Source organism: Cupressus sempervirens, chromosome 7 (assembly GCF_028749045.1).
Source record: "Cupressus sempervirens isolate cs-2001-9-10 chromosome 7, ASM2874904v1, whole genome shotgun sequence".
Classification (NCBI taxonomy): Eukaryota; Viridiplantae; Streptophyta; class Pinopsida; order Cupressales; family Cupressaceae; genus Cupressus; species Cupressus sempervirens.
In genome coordinates this window covers 437,762,403-437,778,944 of record NC_143124.1, presented here as the reverse complement: position 1 = coordinate 437,778,944, position 16,542 = coordinate 437,762,403, and the positions used below count along the sequence as shown (strand labels likewise).

The 16,542-nt window shown below is 31.3% G+C and overlaps 1 protein-coding gene across 2 annotated transcripts; it reads left to right on the top strand.

The window, feature by feature from the left end:
• The first annotated feature begins 12,722 nt into the window (after positions 1–12,722).
• Positions 12,723–14,496, top strand: LOC149547462 (putative glutathione S-transferase parC). 2 transcript variants are annotated; one of them, XM_089791652.1, is made up of 3 exons: positions 12,723–12,915; positions 13,032–13,366; positions 13,475–14,496. In XM_089791652.1, the coding sequence occupies exons 2-3, from the start codon at positions 13,058–13,060 to the stop codon at positions 13,841–13,843; spliced, it is 678 nt and encodes a 225-aa protein (XP_089647778.1). In that variant the 5' UTR covers positions 12,723–12,915; positions 13,032–13,057; the 3' UTR covers positions 13,844–14,496. The 2 variants fall into 2 exon arrangements, with proteins under 2 accessions (XP_089647778.1, XP_089647777.1); XM_089791651.1 differs by having other exon boundaries at positions 12,724–12,915; positions 13,047–13,366.
• Positions 14,497–16,542: the final 2,046 nt, after the last annotated feature.

The window sequence follows — 16,542 nt, the reverse complement described above, 5'->3', positions numbered from 1 at the left end:
CGGGATGTTTATGCCTGAACGGCCAGCGAAGAGAATTTATCAAGCAATGATTTCTTTTTAAGAAGCTTTAACAAAGAAAAAATACCAAATTTAGATTAAACTTGCACCTTAACATTTACATTTTCTGTCAAAGCAAAGACTCATTTTGAAGTTTTCACATGGAAGAGAAAGAAGAACCTGAAAATACTGTTGTTCATAGCTTGAACAAGCACCTTCCCTTCTACAGCCATTGTTCCTATTCAACAGGACTTCTCTTAACCATTTCAGACATCTCTCCTCAAAACTCCTATTGGGACAGTATTAGGAAGAACTCGTACAAGATAAAGATGATAGCTCTATAATTTGCCACCCATCGTCTTGATTAATAACTGTCACAGCCCAAAGGTAATGGGGTATTACTGGTAGCGTTGAACTACTGCATTTTGTTAATGAGACACTTTTTTTTCTCCTCTAAAACTGTCGGATCATTTTTTTTTATGGTGATTTCCCCCTAAAGAAATATTGCTAAGACTCATTTAACTACCACTATCGTGTGTAACTGCCTCGATTTGATGTTGTTGATATTTTTTTTCCCATCATCTATCGTTGCTGAAAAAAAAAAAAGTGAATACGTGCAGATTATAACGGTTTTCTTTTAATAACTTCCCATCTTTGGATTAGATGCGCACGTAATTAATATAATAATTTGATTTTTTCAATTAAGGAATGATTCATTTGTTTGATCCACGTGGCAGTCTAATAACGAATTTATCGGTATGTGAAGAAGTGGTTGTGACAATAGCTAGGCAGTGCACTTTGACTGTTCTGATATGAACTTGTCTTTATAATCATGGCAAGGCACTATATCACTCCTTCGATAGTGGTAGGGATCATTTCCCTGCTAATAAATAAGAAGTAGTATAATATTTAAAATTAATTGTGTCTTTTTGTGGGCCGAGTAAATTTGTACAGGCCCCAATTCATTTTGTCAATCGTGTTTTATGCAACTATTTGCCCACAGTGGTAGAGATTTGAATGCCTAATTTATCTCACCTCTCTCATTGTATTGACTCGGAAGTAATAACTGCAAATATCACCTGTTCAAAATCCTGAAAATGCCGTTACAGATGAATAGCAATGATTTATAAAATTAATTGTTAAAATATAAATGAGGTTCGAAACCACACACGAGCTGCTTCCTAACCCTTGTATGCATAAAATGTGAGGACATGTATATACATAAAACTTGAGGACAGATTTTATTTCCTGTGTGTTAATGCTTGGGATTTAGACTAAGTGGGACTTACGGTCAACAATCTCGAGGTCGCTGTGCAGTTCCTTGGTTTGCTCGCTGTTCAAGTTTTTGAGCAACAATGTGTGGATGATATTTAATTTTACTACTTCTAAGGAGCCATCTTTATAATACTTTTAAATAAAATTATTAATAATAATCTTTGTAGTTAAATATGTTTTTATGGACATATATACTTTTTTATCATCACCTTTGTGGATGTCATGTTGTAGATGTAGTTTTTTTTTAAAGAGTATTAACAATAGATTTTGGTCATATCATAGTTTGTAAGTATTTAAATATTATATGACAAGATAATTAATTAAACTGTTATAATTTTATGTATTCATTATGGAGAAGTTAGTCCATTGTCTCCATCTTGTCTTGTTAGTTATTCAAAACTTATACCTAGTTGGTCCATTGTCTCTATATTTGCCTCACTAGTTATTCAAAACCTATACTTTCTTCTACATTACCTAAACTTCATCAAATTCTTTCTCTTTACATTTATGGTACCTACTATTTAACTTGTGTTTCTTCCTTATTGAGGTCAATACTTTGTTTTACTTCGGGTTTGCTCTCTATTTCTATCTCTATTCACTTAGAGTTGATGCTCTTTATTTATACCATAAATCTATCTCTTTATCTACCTCCATCTCTTCATTTTCATGGCTCTTATCTATACTCATTTCACTGACACCTTTAATATTCTTTAACAACATTAAATGAGGTCCTTTTAATGTTTGTGTTAATCTTGATTTGTTTTTATGATCCTTTTTCCCCAAGATGAACTTATGTCCCTTTTCATTAAATGCAAATTGAGATGAAGTGTTAATATATGTCGTCAAATTTAGTCACATGCTATTAAAAGCTTGCTAATAAAAATATGCATTCACAATCAAAAGCTTACTATATAGAATAATTTTAATAAAAAATAATTCAATAAAATTATGTCATTATATTAATTTATATTTGGTACTTAGCATTGGAATTTAATACCTCTTATAAATTGTCAACCCTCTCTACTCGCCAAATGCTTTCAATTAAGGGATTCTTTGTAAATTACAATGTTGTAACATTGAACCTCCTTCCAATTTAGGAGATATTATATTTTTAATCCACACATGGGGGATAAAATGGTAAGATAAGTCATTTACTCTCTTACATACTAAATACCTAGAAGAGATAAAATATGATATATGGCAAATTTGTATTTATATGAAAATATCTTAGAATATAAAGATCTCAAATCTCTATTATATGACATTAGAACATAAATAGGTTCAACTATAGTCCTAATGGGAAAGTTGAAGAAATGGTTTACATTTCACCATTACAATGGATTTAAGATTTTTGAATTAGTGTTGGAGATAAAGGATGCATAATAGGAAAATAGTGAGTTTTAGTGTTAAGAATGAAACAAAAAATAAAAAACTAATATATAGGCTAGGTCTAGAAAGAGGACACATTAAGGAATATTGGATGAAAGAAAAAAACTAGAAGTATCAGATTGGTATACTTGGCTCTCCAATTTGAGAACATCTAAATTGACAAAATGGAGAAAAATTACAAGCAAGAGGTCTTACAATTTATTCCCCAAAAACCTAACCAAAAATGACTTCTTCAAACATATGAACTCCACAACATCCAACAATAAGAAATGTCTAAAAGCGTAGCAACAAAATGTCCCCTTCACTAAAAGAGACTAATAACGTATTGCACCCTACCAATGTGAAATTTTACCCACCTCTACAAAGATCCATATGCCTTAGAAATGGTGACTTGTACAACATGCACTTAACCATAAATATACCATATACCAAGAAAAATATGATTCCAATCAACCTCAATACCAACAGAAGTGGACTACACCATCCTCCTATGAGTAACAAATTAACTATTGTTGGAAAATTTTCACTACCATATATGCATCTACCATCTACAATTTTCATCTGGATCAATTACCCGATGGGGCCAACAGATTGTGCATAGATGGGGCCCACAAGGCACATTTTAAACATAACCACAAAACAAACGACAAAACAATTATTCAAGACCATAATATATATTCCAATGAATACAATGTTCTTTTTCTCTACTCTCTATGATCATAATGTAGAGATATCATGCAGGCCTCACTACTCCACCAAATATCTATAAAACCAAACAACATAACACTTTAGCATACCCATTGCACCCCACAGTATGATTGCTAGTTAATTTATCTTCAAAATATCTTTGACATGCCTATTGCACACCAAGGTGCAATTTCTAGTTTATTGATTTTGTAGAGGATTGATTGGAAGTTATCATTTGACTTGAGCGTAAATTTTATCCACTATCGTAAACTGGTGCTTTTTTACCTAGTGCATTTGACAGACTAACCTTTCTCTAAGCGCCCTAGCTATCTAGCCTAATATTTGCACCGGCCAAATAGCCTATGCCATACCTATAGTTGTCACCTCATATACTCCAATGCATACATTTTTGTTTTGCAATCCATGCCTTCGATTGTGAGCTTTGTACTTGCAACAGGCATCTTGTACAATGTCTATGTAGAATTGAAAACTAACATACTGCCATTAAATCATTATTATTATTATTTTATAATGGAAGAAATGACTTACATTATTTTTAATTTATGTTATTAACATTACACAACATTTTTTAGGATATATATAAATGATTTTAATGTTTTAATGTTATTTTTAAAAATAATCTTAGATAGATGAAAATATTATGTCATTTAAAATAAATATATTTAAATGATTTTCTATAATAATAATTTTAATTAGTCAAAAAATTTCAATAACATATTTTCAAACATTTTTGAAATACTATTACACACTTAATAATATTATTTCATTTAAATTGAATATTTTTCACTTTATAAGTAATGTCATACTTTTTAGTAATACAATTATTTAAAAAATAGAAATAAAAATAACTATAATGTATTAAATTTAATTGTGTGTGTGTGTGTGTGTGTGTGTGTGTGTGTGTGTGTGTGTGTGTGTGTGTGTGTGTGTGTGTGTGTGCATACATCTGTATATGTATAGATACACATGTATATGCATATACATATATGTATGTACATATATATTCATATATAGATATATATACACATACATACATACATACATACATACATATGATAAATTTGGTTATCTTATTTTTTAACAATTAGATTCTTTTGAAGATCCTAAATAACATTTTTCTTTCATCAAAATAAATTTTGATGATAAGGCTTTTTATATATGTATAATTAAAGGCAAGATCCTACAACACAATGGTAAATTATGAGCCTCTTATTGGAAAGGTCTTGGGTTTGACTCTACAAAAGTTTAATAATTAATAATATATCACATAATAATAATGAATCTTGGTTTAAAATATTTAACTATATGCAAACTAGATATATATATATATATATATATATAATTAAAAACAATATGAAAGTTTGTAGCTCAATGTTCCAAATAACTCAAAATAATTCATTTTGAAAGAAAAAAACCTAGAAATAATAATACTTAAAAATAAATTTATGAAAAAAATCTACTTTGACAACTAAAGAAAACTTATAATGACGAAATAAGATAACAATTTAAACAAAAGTGCCATGTAGTGGCTTGTATTTGCTGTAAGTTATAATAATATATATTTTATTTAAAAATTAACTAAATTTAGTAATAGAAATAATTTAATAATTGAATAAGAATACAAGTAATCAAAATTTGATGGTTAAAACAATTAATATAGAACTAATATCTAGATAAAACATAATAATTAAAAATGATAAATTAGGATGTGGAATATTTATTTTATTAAAAAAGAAGGGATGAAATATTTGAATATGAAAAAATAAATTCACTGTGAGTTTGATATAAATTGATACAATGTGCATGTTTAAATCTTTCTTATGTGGTTGTATATTTTTTTTATATGTTTCTTTAATAGTTCATATATTATCATGTTTTTAATAAAATAAAAGAAAATTGTAGTAATACATGTGTTTATATATGAAATATTGGAAGATTTAGTTATAGAACACATTCTAAAGATTGGATCTATCTAAAAATCTATGTAGTGTAGTGAATTTTGTTTCACATTTGATTAATATTAATATTAACCTATACATTGATAATAATAAAAAATTAAATGAGTTTTTATATACTATTAACTATAAAAAAAAGTCAACGTAAACATATATTTGTGCATCCTACAATATTGGGTAGTGATTCCTACAAATTTGCTCATATAAGACAAAAATAAATTAGCTAATCAAATAGTACAAAAATATTTTTCATTAATTAAGAAATTAAAAAACTCACAAGTTTACTTTTTTTGTATTAAAGATTGAGAGTTCAGAAAAAAAAAAAAGATTACATCCAAAGAGGGGAGGCTAGGCCTCAACCCACCAATTGAAGAGTATCACCTAGAAAATACTACTAAACAAGAATTTAATACATAATTACAAAATGTAATAGCATGAGTGATCATCCAAAAGAAGACGAGAACTCTCTAGTGAAGGACATCATCAAGATTTTCAATCTATGTGGTCCAGCCAAGAGAACCCTCCATCCAAACCACTTTCTTCTGGTCCAAAATCTAAGAAAACATATCCAACTTATTAAATCTAGTGCCATTATTGTCTCTAATGTCCTAAATCAACTTCCCAAGCACAACATCAAAGGTCGTTTGATTGTCCACAATCGTAGCCTGCTCAAAGCTATCCTTCATCTCATAGATGAGCATAGAGGCATGTCCATCATGGAGAAACCTCAAAAACTTCTTTCACTCCAAATTCAACACACAAAAGACTTGTGAAGCAATTTTGTAACAAGTGAGTTTTCTAAAAAACCTAGTAAGAGTTCTATCAGTACCTTGGAATTTAGATTTATTTCTCAATTTCCAAATATGCCAAAGGATGAAAGATCAAAGAATTTGTCAAAATAGGTTAGCATCTTTACGGAGCCCATCAATAAAAATAATAATGATATCAAGAGTGTAGACATACTTAGTAATAGAAAAACCAAACATAAGCCAAATCTCTCTAGCAAAACTACAATCAAAGAAAATGTGCTTCATAGTCTCAGGCATTCTGCAAATAGGACAAGTATCAAGAGTGGCTTGGTGATTCCTAATAGGCAATCTATCAAGGAGGAGCTGCCACTTGAAACATTTAATCTTAGGTGGGATGGGAGACTTCCACAGATTATCAATGATTTTTTTCCAATCAAAAGAGTTAGTGGTAGTATATCGCATGGTGTTGATATGGTCAGTCATAGAGGTATCATGGTTAAGAAATTTATAGATATCTTTATCTTTAATGTTGATAAGGAGGGAACCATATTTCCATCTAAAATTAAGGTAACGATGGGAGTTAATGTCAGTGTCCCTACATATTTTAAGGGTAGCACATGCCATTTTAATTAGACTGTAAGTTCTTTTGTGAGAAGTAGGGAGATCATAGTTCAAGGAGAGATTTTCCTAGCTGATAATTTTGTTATGTTCCATTATATCCATGATGCATTTAATGCCGTTGCTAGCCCATAGTCTAGTAGAGAACCCTTTCGTAAGGGAAAGGAGCTTATCCAAGTGGAGAAGTTTCCACTAAATAGAATGTTCCCCATGTTAGGTGTGATTATAATCAAGACTAGGATTAGAAATGAAACCACTCCCATTCTCCCAAGCCTTCTAAATTGAGCTAAAAATGCAAGTGCCTTAAATAGACATTGGAAACCTACCAGCAACCAAGTCACAAAAGGGGAGGCCTTTCCATGACTTTGTAACTTTAGGAACACCATTTTGAATTATTTTTTTTCTGATAAGAACCTTCTAGGGCTCATCATCTTCAAGAGCTTGGAAGATCCATTTGGAGGCAAGGGACATTCCCTGAGGTCTGAGATTTTTTAGCTCAAGCCCACCAAGTTTTTTCTCTAAGTGACACCGATTCCACTTAATCGCATGGGTTTTTTTATTTCCTTTACCATCTGACCATAGGAAATTATGGATAGCTTTTTGAATTTCAAAAATTTGATATTTGCTAAACACCCAAGTAGAGGAGTAGTAATGGCTGTAGGAAGACAAGATTTTCTGACAAACTCGTACTCTCCCCACAAGGGAAAAAAAATTTGTTGCTCCATTTGTTAAGATTTTTGACAATCTTTCCCTTGACCGAAAGCCACATATCCTTGAGAGAAGGGGCCACAATAAAAGGTATACTAAGGTATCTAACAATCTTATTAGCCCCTCCCCCCCACCCCCAGGTATACCCAAAGTAAGCAAGCCAATTAGGAGGTTTCTCTTTCCCTCCCAACATAATAGATTTGGAGGTGGAGATTTAAGTCCTTGAAGCTTTACCAAAGAGCTCAAGCTTCTTATTGAGACATGTAATATTATGCTACGAGAGATCCAAAAAAAGGGAGGTATCATTGGTAAACTATATGTTAAGAAGCTCAAAATCATCAGGCAAAGCAATGCCTAGGACTCTAGTAGAAATTGTATCATCAGGAGCTAAAATAAGGCATCTAAAGTGATCACAAAGAGGGTAAGAGCAAGAGGACAACCCTGCCTAATCAATCAAGATAGAAGGATGGGTTGGGAAAGAGTCCCATTGAAATCGACCAAGGTACATGCATCTTTGAGAAGGATTTGGACATACTTACAAAATAAGTCAAGAAAGCCAAAAGTCGTAAGCATCATAAGGATAAAGTCCCATTCAACCCTATCATATGCCTTCTCAAAATCGAGAAGAAGAATGGCAATGTCCTATTTAGAGGTGTTAGCCCATTCCATGGCCTCACAACTAGTAACACGTTTCTCAAGAATATACCTACCTTTAATAAATCTGGTTTGGGTAGCATAAATAAACTTGGGGAGAATTGTTTCTAGGTGAGAGGCCAAGACCTTGGCAAGGGTCTTGTAAGAAATGTTGAGAAGAGTAATAGGGTGCCAATTTTTGATAAGAGCTCTATCACCATCTTTAGGTATAAGTTTGACAATGCTGGTGTTAATAGAGCTCCCCAAAGTACCATTAGTGAAGGCTTCCATGTAAAGATCATGAAGATCATTAGTAATCCAATCAATGTTAATTTTATGGAATTTAGTAGGGAGCCCATTCAGGGCAAGGGCTTTATTGTCCTTGAGGTTAATAATGACATTAGAGATTTCTTGAGGGGAGACCATATTCTAGAAGAGAAGGGAATCACTGTCAGCTATCATCTTGGGGATGAGATTAATACATCTATTTTTGAATTAAAAGAAGCCAAAACTAGGGTGTTGGCCCTTTATATAGTCAAAGTGGTGAACTACCAGTAGATTACCATCAACCGAAACTACCCCCTACCACTTAAAACACAAAAACATAGTTTGGAAACTTAACTAAAAGAGTTTCAACATGCATGACATAAATACTACTTGTATTAGAACTAAAAAAGCTATAGAATTGTAAAAACAAAGGCCTAATTGCCTTAAACCCAACCAAGTTCAACAACTAGTAGAATAACAACATAAAAACTAGAAGGAGAGAGCCCTTAAGGCTTCTTAGCCTCCATCCTCCCAAGGAGGATATTAGCCCAATCTTCCACAAGGAAGTCAAGTAACATTTTGGAGTCCTCTTTTGGAAAATCACCCTCCTGATCTTTAAGTAGGTGAAGCATGGTAGAAGTAGTATGTGTTACTTTGATAGTAAATTTTGTCAAAGGTTGCATTCTTTCGTCCAGTACATGAATTTTTTCCCACATCAATGCATCTGTTTGTAGTAACTTTCGAGGTCTTAGTATCCTTAGTGGTAAAAAGGGTCCTGTAGAACATGTCGAAGGCATTGGTAATGTCATATAGGGTGAGGAGTTCCTTATCATCCATAACAATTCTATCAATTATTTCTTTACTCTATTTACTCTATCCATAACAATTCTATCAATTCTTACTTTTTGAACCTTTATCACCATATTGAAGCCAATGATTATGGGCCCTAATAAAGATGCCTTTGATTTTGATTTGTTGATGTTTCCTAGTGAGTCCCTAGCTAGAGAGACCTATTAAGTAAGGACAGGGGAGTGGTGCTAAGATTGGATACTAGTTTGAAGCAAGTGAAGATGGTCAGAAAGCAGGTTCTCCACACATGTATAGTCTTTGGCTTTCTATTGACCAAAAGTTTTAAAAAATATTTGCCAAGAGGAAACATTAAGACTCCATCTACCAGTTTGAGAGAGGGTCTTATTCTGTACGTTTAGTAATCTAACCATCTTAATGGCAATAATAACATCTTGATCACCAAGAAGGGAAGTATTAAGAATGAATTTTTGACTGGACTGGGAGGTAGCCAAAATGGAATTTCTAATATTCATGATAGCAAAAATGGGGTAGTGATCTGATAGAGTAGAAGGGATAGTAACAACAAAGATATTATATTGGTTAGGGGAGAAGAAAAAAAGAATTGTTGGCATAAAATCTATCAAGTCTAGAGTTGGTAAAATTAGGTCCTTGCTGGAAATTGCACCAAGTATACTAGAGAGCCATAGTTTCAGATTGGATACCTTCAAGATGGTCAAATAACTAGAGTTGTTGCTAAAGTATCCCAATAAGCTTTCTCAGAACCTTTCCATTCAAAGTGAGAGCCTCCAATTTTATCATCAGAATACTCAATCATATTGAAATCTCCACCAACAAGCCATGGAATATTAGGCAGGTTAGTTATCCAATCCCATAGGAGAATTGTTTTTTTATAATCATTAGGGGCATAACGAGAGTGAATACCAAAATGGGAGCCATTAATAGTTAGAGCAACCCAAGTCACCCTATTATAGGGCAAGATACCTAAATCAATAATTTATCTAGTCCATTTAGGGCTAATAAGGAGGGAAACTCCACCTTTCCCTTTAGGATGCAAAGTAACAATTTTAAAAGAATCTTCCAAATACAATTAAGGGAATTATCTAGAGTGAATCCAATGACTTTAATTTCTTGCGACATCATAAAGTCAATATTAGAATGACAATTCATAAACCTCTTAATAATAAACTTGCAATCTAGAGACTCGAGGCCTTTCACATTCCAAAATATAAACTTCATGGAGAAATATGGTTAAGGGAGCTAGTAGGAGGACCAGAGAGATCTTCATTCTTCTTTTTGTTCTTAGAACCAAAGGGGTCTGCCTTTCTTCTTAGAAGTAGAAGATTTTTTCATAAATTCTTCCTCATCACTACCACTAGCAAGGTCAATACTAGATCCTTGCTTGTCTTTAGTGAGATACTCTAGAGGCTGTGAAATCATGGGAGTAGAGCCAGAGGTCAGATTAGGGTTAGCATAAATAGCTTCAATGACCAAATTATCCTCAATTTCATTAAGCGAGGAGGAAGGGGGATTATGAGGTAATTCCTCCAAAGGAGCCCTCGAAGGAGTGGGATCAAGATTCATAATCGGACTAGACATATCCCTTTTCTTGTCATTCATGGTAATGTCAGTATCCTTATTAATTTCAACTTTGTTAGGGTGATCTTCCAAAGGACCAGCTCAATCATGAGTGGACTAGTATTAAGAATCTCAAATTGATTAGATCTGGAGTTGTTGGTGTGAGTTTGTTCCAAAGCAAGTTGTTGAACATTTTTTTGATGATGTTTCCTATTCAAAACCATTTGGAAGTCATCAGGGATTGGTGATTTGAGAGTTGAAAAATCAAAAGGATTTGAAACTTTTTGAGGGGCCTTAGGTGCGAAAATGTCCATGGAGTGCATAGTCTATCCCGACTTAGAGCTAGAGGCTAAGGAAATGGTGGAATTGCTACAAAATACTTAAATCCAATTCATAGAAATAAAAAATATTAATAACTAGTTAAGTAGATATGATTCCAAATACAACAAGTACCACATAGTGTCTTGTATTTTCTAAGTTACAATAATTTAATTACATAGAGTAGTACATTAAACATAATAATTAATAATTATAAGACAACCAATTTATTGATTCATAATAATAATGGTTAATATAGTTTAATTAAAAAAATAAAATCTAATATATAATTGATAATTTTAAAACCTAATCTTTTTATTTTTAAAAATTATTTCATATTTAAATTTTTTTAAAATAAAATATTTTTATTTTATAATATTTATTATTAAATTATTTCTAATTTAATGTAATGTTAGCATTTAAAGTATTAACATTTTGTTTGATTTTATTTAAATTGAAAATGTATTAACATATGTTTTATCTATTTCATATTTTTATACATCCTTACCAAAAATATCGTCTCTATAGGGGTATGCTTCCTTGAAATCCCCCCTATAAACCCTAAAAGTATTAAAGAGATCAAATTTCCACAATCCATTAAAATTGTTAGTATTGCTTCTGGATTAGATCAGATCGTGTTGAAATTTTTTTATCATCAACGTTTCAAATCACACTACGTGATTCATCATCAGGATGAGAGAGCAAGAGCTGCAAAAAATAAAGTGAGTTATTAGCCAATAAAATTGAAGTAAAATAATTTTATAGATTTTAGAAATTAAAAATCTCTCATATATACAAAAAATAAAAAAAGAACTTCAAAAAAAATACTAAAATGTAAGTGGTTAAAATAAATAAAATTAATCACAACATAAGTAGAAGTGATTGCAATAGTATATAACATACGACAAATACAATAATATATTCTATATATAATTATATTCATAGTAAATATCAAATTATTTTATATTTTATAAAATTCTATAGAATAACTATATAATCACAAACAAAATCTTATTATACAATCTTAATTTAAACTACTAAATAAATCATAATAAAATTAATTGATTATTAAACTTAATATATTAAACTAATTAGTAAACTTAAAATATTAAATCAATCTTAATTATAACAAAAATTAATATAATATTAATATATATAAAACCAATTGAAAAATTAATTGATTAATAAACTTAATATAAATTATTAATCATTGACATAAACATACTTAAAGAAATCCAAAAATAATATACTTGATTAATTCATATATTGCGAAATCTATTAATGACATTATAATATAGCCTTTAAAATATATATTTTTTATAGTAATTAAATGTAAAATTAAAAAGTTATTCAAAAATATAAAAATAAAAATAAATTTATTTAAATATACTTACTTATTTCATTTATCTAATAGTTTTTTTAAAAAAAGGTGTAAAGTAAATAACATGTATTAAAAGGAAACTACAAGTAGTTTCCTTCTTCACAAGGTAACAGAGAAGGCGTGGCATTCGAAGAGGTTTATCCGCTGATGTGACGGCAACAGGTATGACCCTGGCTATTTTGCCGGTGCAAATATTCGGCCAGATAGCCAGTGCCTGCTCAAGTGCAAACAATTCATTATTACTCATCTTACGTAAGAGCCTACGCCAGCACACTTTTAGCCAGAAGTGGCCAGAGTGTTTCCCCAGCATAGCTACATCTGTCTTCATGGCGCTTCAGACTTACTCCAGAACTTTCTGGATAGCGAACGACCGAGAATCCATATCCTCTAGATTTACCGACATGGGTTTTCTTATATATTTCTTCGTACCCTCCATGTTCTCAGATGATAAGCTCAACAATATAGATTACGCAGTGCGTGTGATTGTTTTCCAGGAATTTGCAGTTTGGGTACTGTGAGTGACTATCTACAGGTATTTGAACTTTGTGTCTTTTTATAATTTTTAAGCTTTGAGGATTAGGCATTGGGGGTTATGTTCACTGATGTTTAAATTCTAGTGTGAGATCATCTACAATTGTCTTAGTTTAGGGTTTTGGGCTGTAGGTTTACCCGAGATGGCGCAAGTGAAGGTACTCAGCACATGGATCAGCATGTTTGGCATGCGCGTCTTAATTGCTTTGGAGGAGAAAGGCGTGAAGTATGAATACAAAGAAGAGGTGCTCACCAATAAGAGTGAAGAACTCCTGAAAATGAATCCCGTACACAAGAAAATCCCTGTTCTGATCCACAATGGGCAGCCTGTATGCGAGTCTCTTATAGTTGTTCACTATATTGACGAGGTTTGGGATTCTACGCAATTTCTACCCTCCAAGCCATATGACCGTGCCCTTGCCCGCTTTTGGGCAGATTTCACAGACAAAAAGGTGAGGCCTCTTTTCTTCATTTTATGTATTTCTAGTTAGTTTGATGGTATATTTCCTTCACATATATTGGGGCACTTTAAGAAAAAAAATGCTCTTATGTGGGTGCAGTTTTATGACGCGGGAGCTCGTATATTGAGGACGAAAGGCGAGGATCAAGAGCAGGCGAAGCGTGACATGTTGGAGTGCTTTCAACTGTTAGAAGGTGCATTGAAAGAGATGTCAGCAGGGGGAGCCCTGCCTTTCTTCCATGGGAAGGATTTTGGCTTCCTAGATATTGCATTCATTCCCTTTTCTTCGTGGTTTCATGCATATGAAACTCTTGGGAAGTTCAAGATACCATTGGAGAGTGAGTTTCCATTGCTTGATGCGTGGATAAAGAGATGCATGCAGAGGGATAGCGTCAAGAAAATCCTCCCCCCTCCAGATAAGGTTTTGGAATATGCAATCCAAATAAGGAAGAGGTTTTTGGGGGAATAGATTTGGAGAGCCCAACTCCAAATGTGAGGCTTGCGATATGTGCGTATTGAACACGTCAAACGTTCAAAGGGGTCTGTGTGGTCCAGTCATTTATTGAACACAAAGTTTATATATATGGTTCAACAGAAACTTAATTCATAGGTAGTCTTTCTGTATTTAACACATATGGATGGTTGAATTGTTCAATTTCATCGTTGAATAATTGGTATCTTTTGTATGTTTGAAGATTAAATCGTGAGTAGTCTTTCTGTAGTCATATTTACACACATATGGGTGATTGGATTGTTCAATTTCATCATTGAACAATTGGTGTTTTTTGTATGTTTGAAGATTAAATTGTGGGTAGTCTTTCTGTAGTTGTATTTACACACATATGGGTGGTTGGATTGTTCAATTTTAGTGTTGAACAATTGGTATCTTTTGTATGTTTGAAGATTAAATTGTGGGTAGTCTTTCTATAGTTGTATATACACATATGGGTGGTTGGATTGTTCAATTTCATCGTTAAACAATTGATATCTTTTGTATGTTTGAAGATTAAATCGTGGACTAGAATATAGGCACTTTGTTACCTAAATCAAGTGATGTTTAAAGTTGTATATCATGTTTTATGAGACTTTGAATATTAATAAAATACATAGTTAATTGAGATAGACTATTGAATTTTATATTATGAATGTGACTAGGTCAATGGGTGAATTATGATAGTCACTTTCATTTTTAATATCATTTTTATAAAATATACCATGTCATGTATATATGATTTTTTAAAAAATGAAGGATTATTTTTTTGAGAGTAAAATGATATTAGGAAGGCCAATTAATGTGTGTGACTTATATGTTTCATTTATTTGTTTATTAAATAAATTCTCTTATAATATTCAAACTTAATTTTATTAACCACAATCTACAAGTTAGAATGTAATATAATCTCTTGAATTAATCATATTCATAAGCACATACAAATATGTCTTCAAAACAATAGTTTAAATTCTTGCAATCATTATGAGAGATGATTTATAGTGGCCAGACCATTGGTAACTATGAGTAGAGTATTTAAGTATTGTTTTACTTGTGCAATTTTTTTTGTGGTTTGTGGTTTGAGAATAGGTAATGGCAAATGAGGAGTAAGGATTTGTTTAACACTTTAAATAGATGGATTTTGAACTTTCCACATTCAATGAATTCCACATGAGCATTGTTACTAATGAGAAGCTTACTAATAATATTTTGTGAGTATTAAGATGATGTTCATGTTTATATTCTTGAGCTTTCTCTATCTTGATGATAGATTACAAAGCGTGATCTAAAACATTGATTAAAAAATCATATACAATCAATACCACAAACATTATTAATAACTCTAATTGATTATGAAAAATTGTTATTCTTAATGATATAAAGATATAAAATTCTATATAGAGATAATAGAAAATAATATTTTGCTTTTGAAATTTAAAGTATAGTTTAAACTTTTTATATGATTACGAGCACAATAATTTTTTATATGATTCTTGTCCAATACTCAATATATAAAAACTAGGAATTTTATTCAAATTTACCACTACATATTCCTTTGATGACCTAGAACTTATTATTTTAATAAGAATAATAATATATCGAGGTCCTATATAATACAAAATAGATTGTTCAAATTAAAAGTGTGTCAAATTACAATACGCAATTTCAAATTTCTTTAGAAAAGTAATATTTACAATAATTATAACCATCTTAACTGAAAAGAGTTCAAATGTGAACTTAATTATGATGTTATGATTACCATAAATTCTAAGTCTCTCTCAATTAGATGACTTGTGGAAGTAGTTTTTTGAAACTTTAATTTCATATAGAGGGTCCTCAAATGCACTTAAATAGCATCTGGTGCAAGCTATTTATATACCAATAGGTGGAAGACGTGAGATACATTAAACTTAATATCTATACATAGTGGATTCTTTACAAATTTATATTTGTGTGTAAAAATATAGTTAAACCAAGATAACCCACACCTCCTATTTCCTAGTCCTATCCTCGTAATAGAGAATTGATTTTTTTTGTGAAAGTTAGGTTAAAATTATAGGGAAAAACTAAAAGACTAAGCAATAAAAAAGATTGTTCAAATTATTTTACTACTGATTTGCAATATATTTAATGAAGGATCTAAAGGATAAAATGGTGCAGACATTGAAGGACAAGAAATTGGCAATTAAAATGAATAAATGTTAATTCATGAGGGAAGAAATTTTGTATTTTTTTTCATAATTTTATCTAATTGTTTAAAGATGGATCTCAAAAAGGTAAAATCTATTCTTGATTGGCATACACTTGAGAATGTTGGAGAAATTAGATCATTTCATGGATTAACATGTTTTTATATGAAGTTTGTTAGAAACTTCACTTCTATTTGTAATGTTATAATTGAAACAATGAGAGGGGATTAAATGGATTTAAAATGGACACATGGAGAAAAAAGTGTTGAAACATTGAAAGAAACTATTGCAAAATTGCCTACACATTCCTTTCCTTATTTTAGTAAAGTTTTTCAATTTGAATGTGATGCTAGTAGAAGTGCTATTAGAGTTGTTTTAAGTCAAGAAGGAAGACATGTAGCTTTCTTTAGAAAAATGTTGAATAATGCTAAGAGAAAATATTCAATTTATGATCAAGAATGCTATGTTATTTTTCAAGCTTTGAAGAAA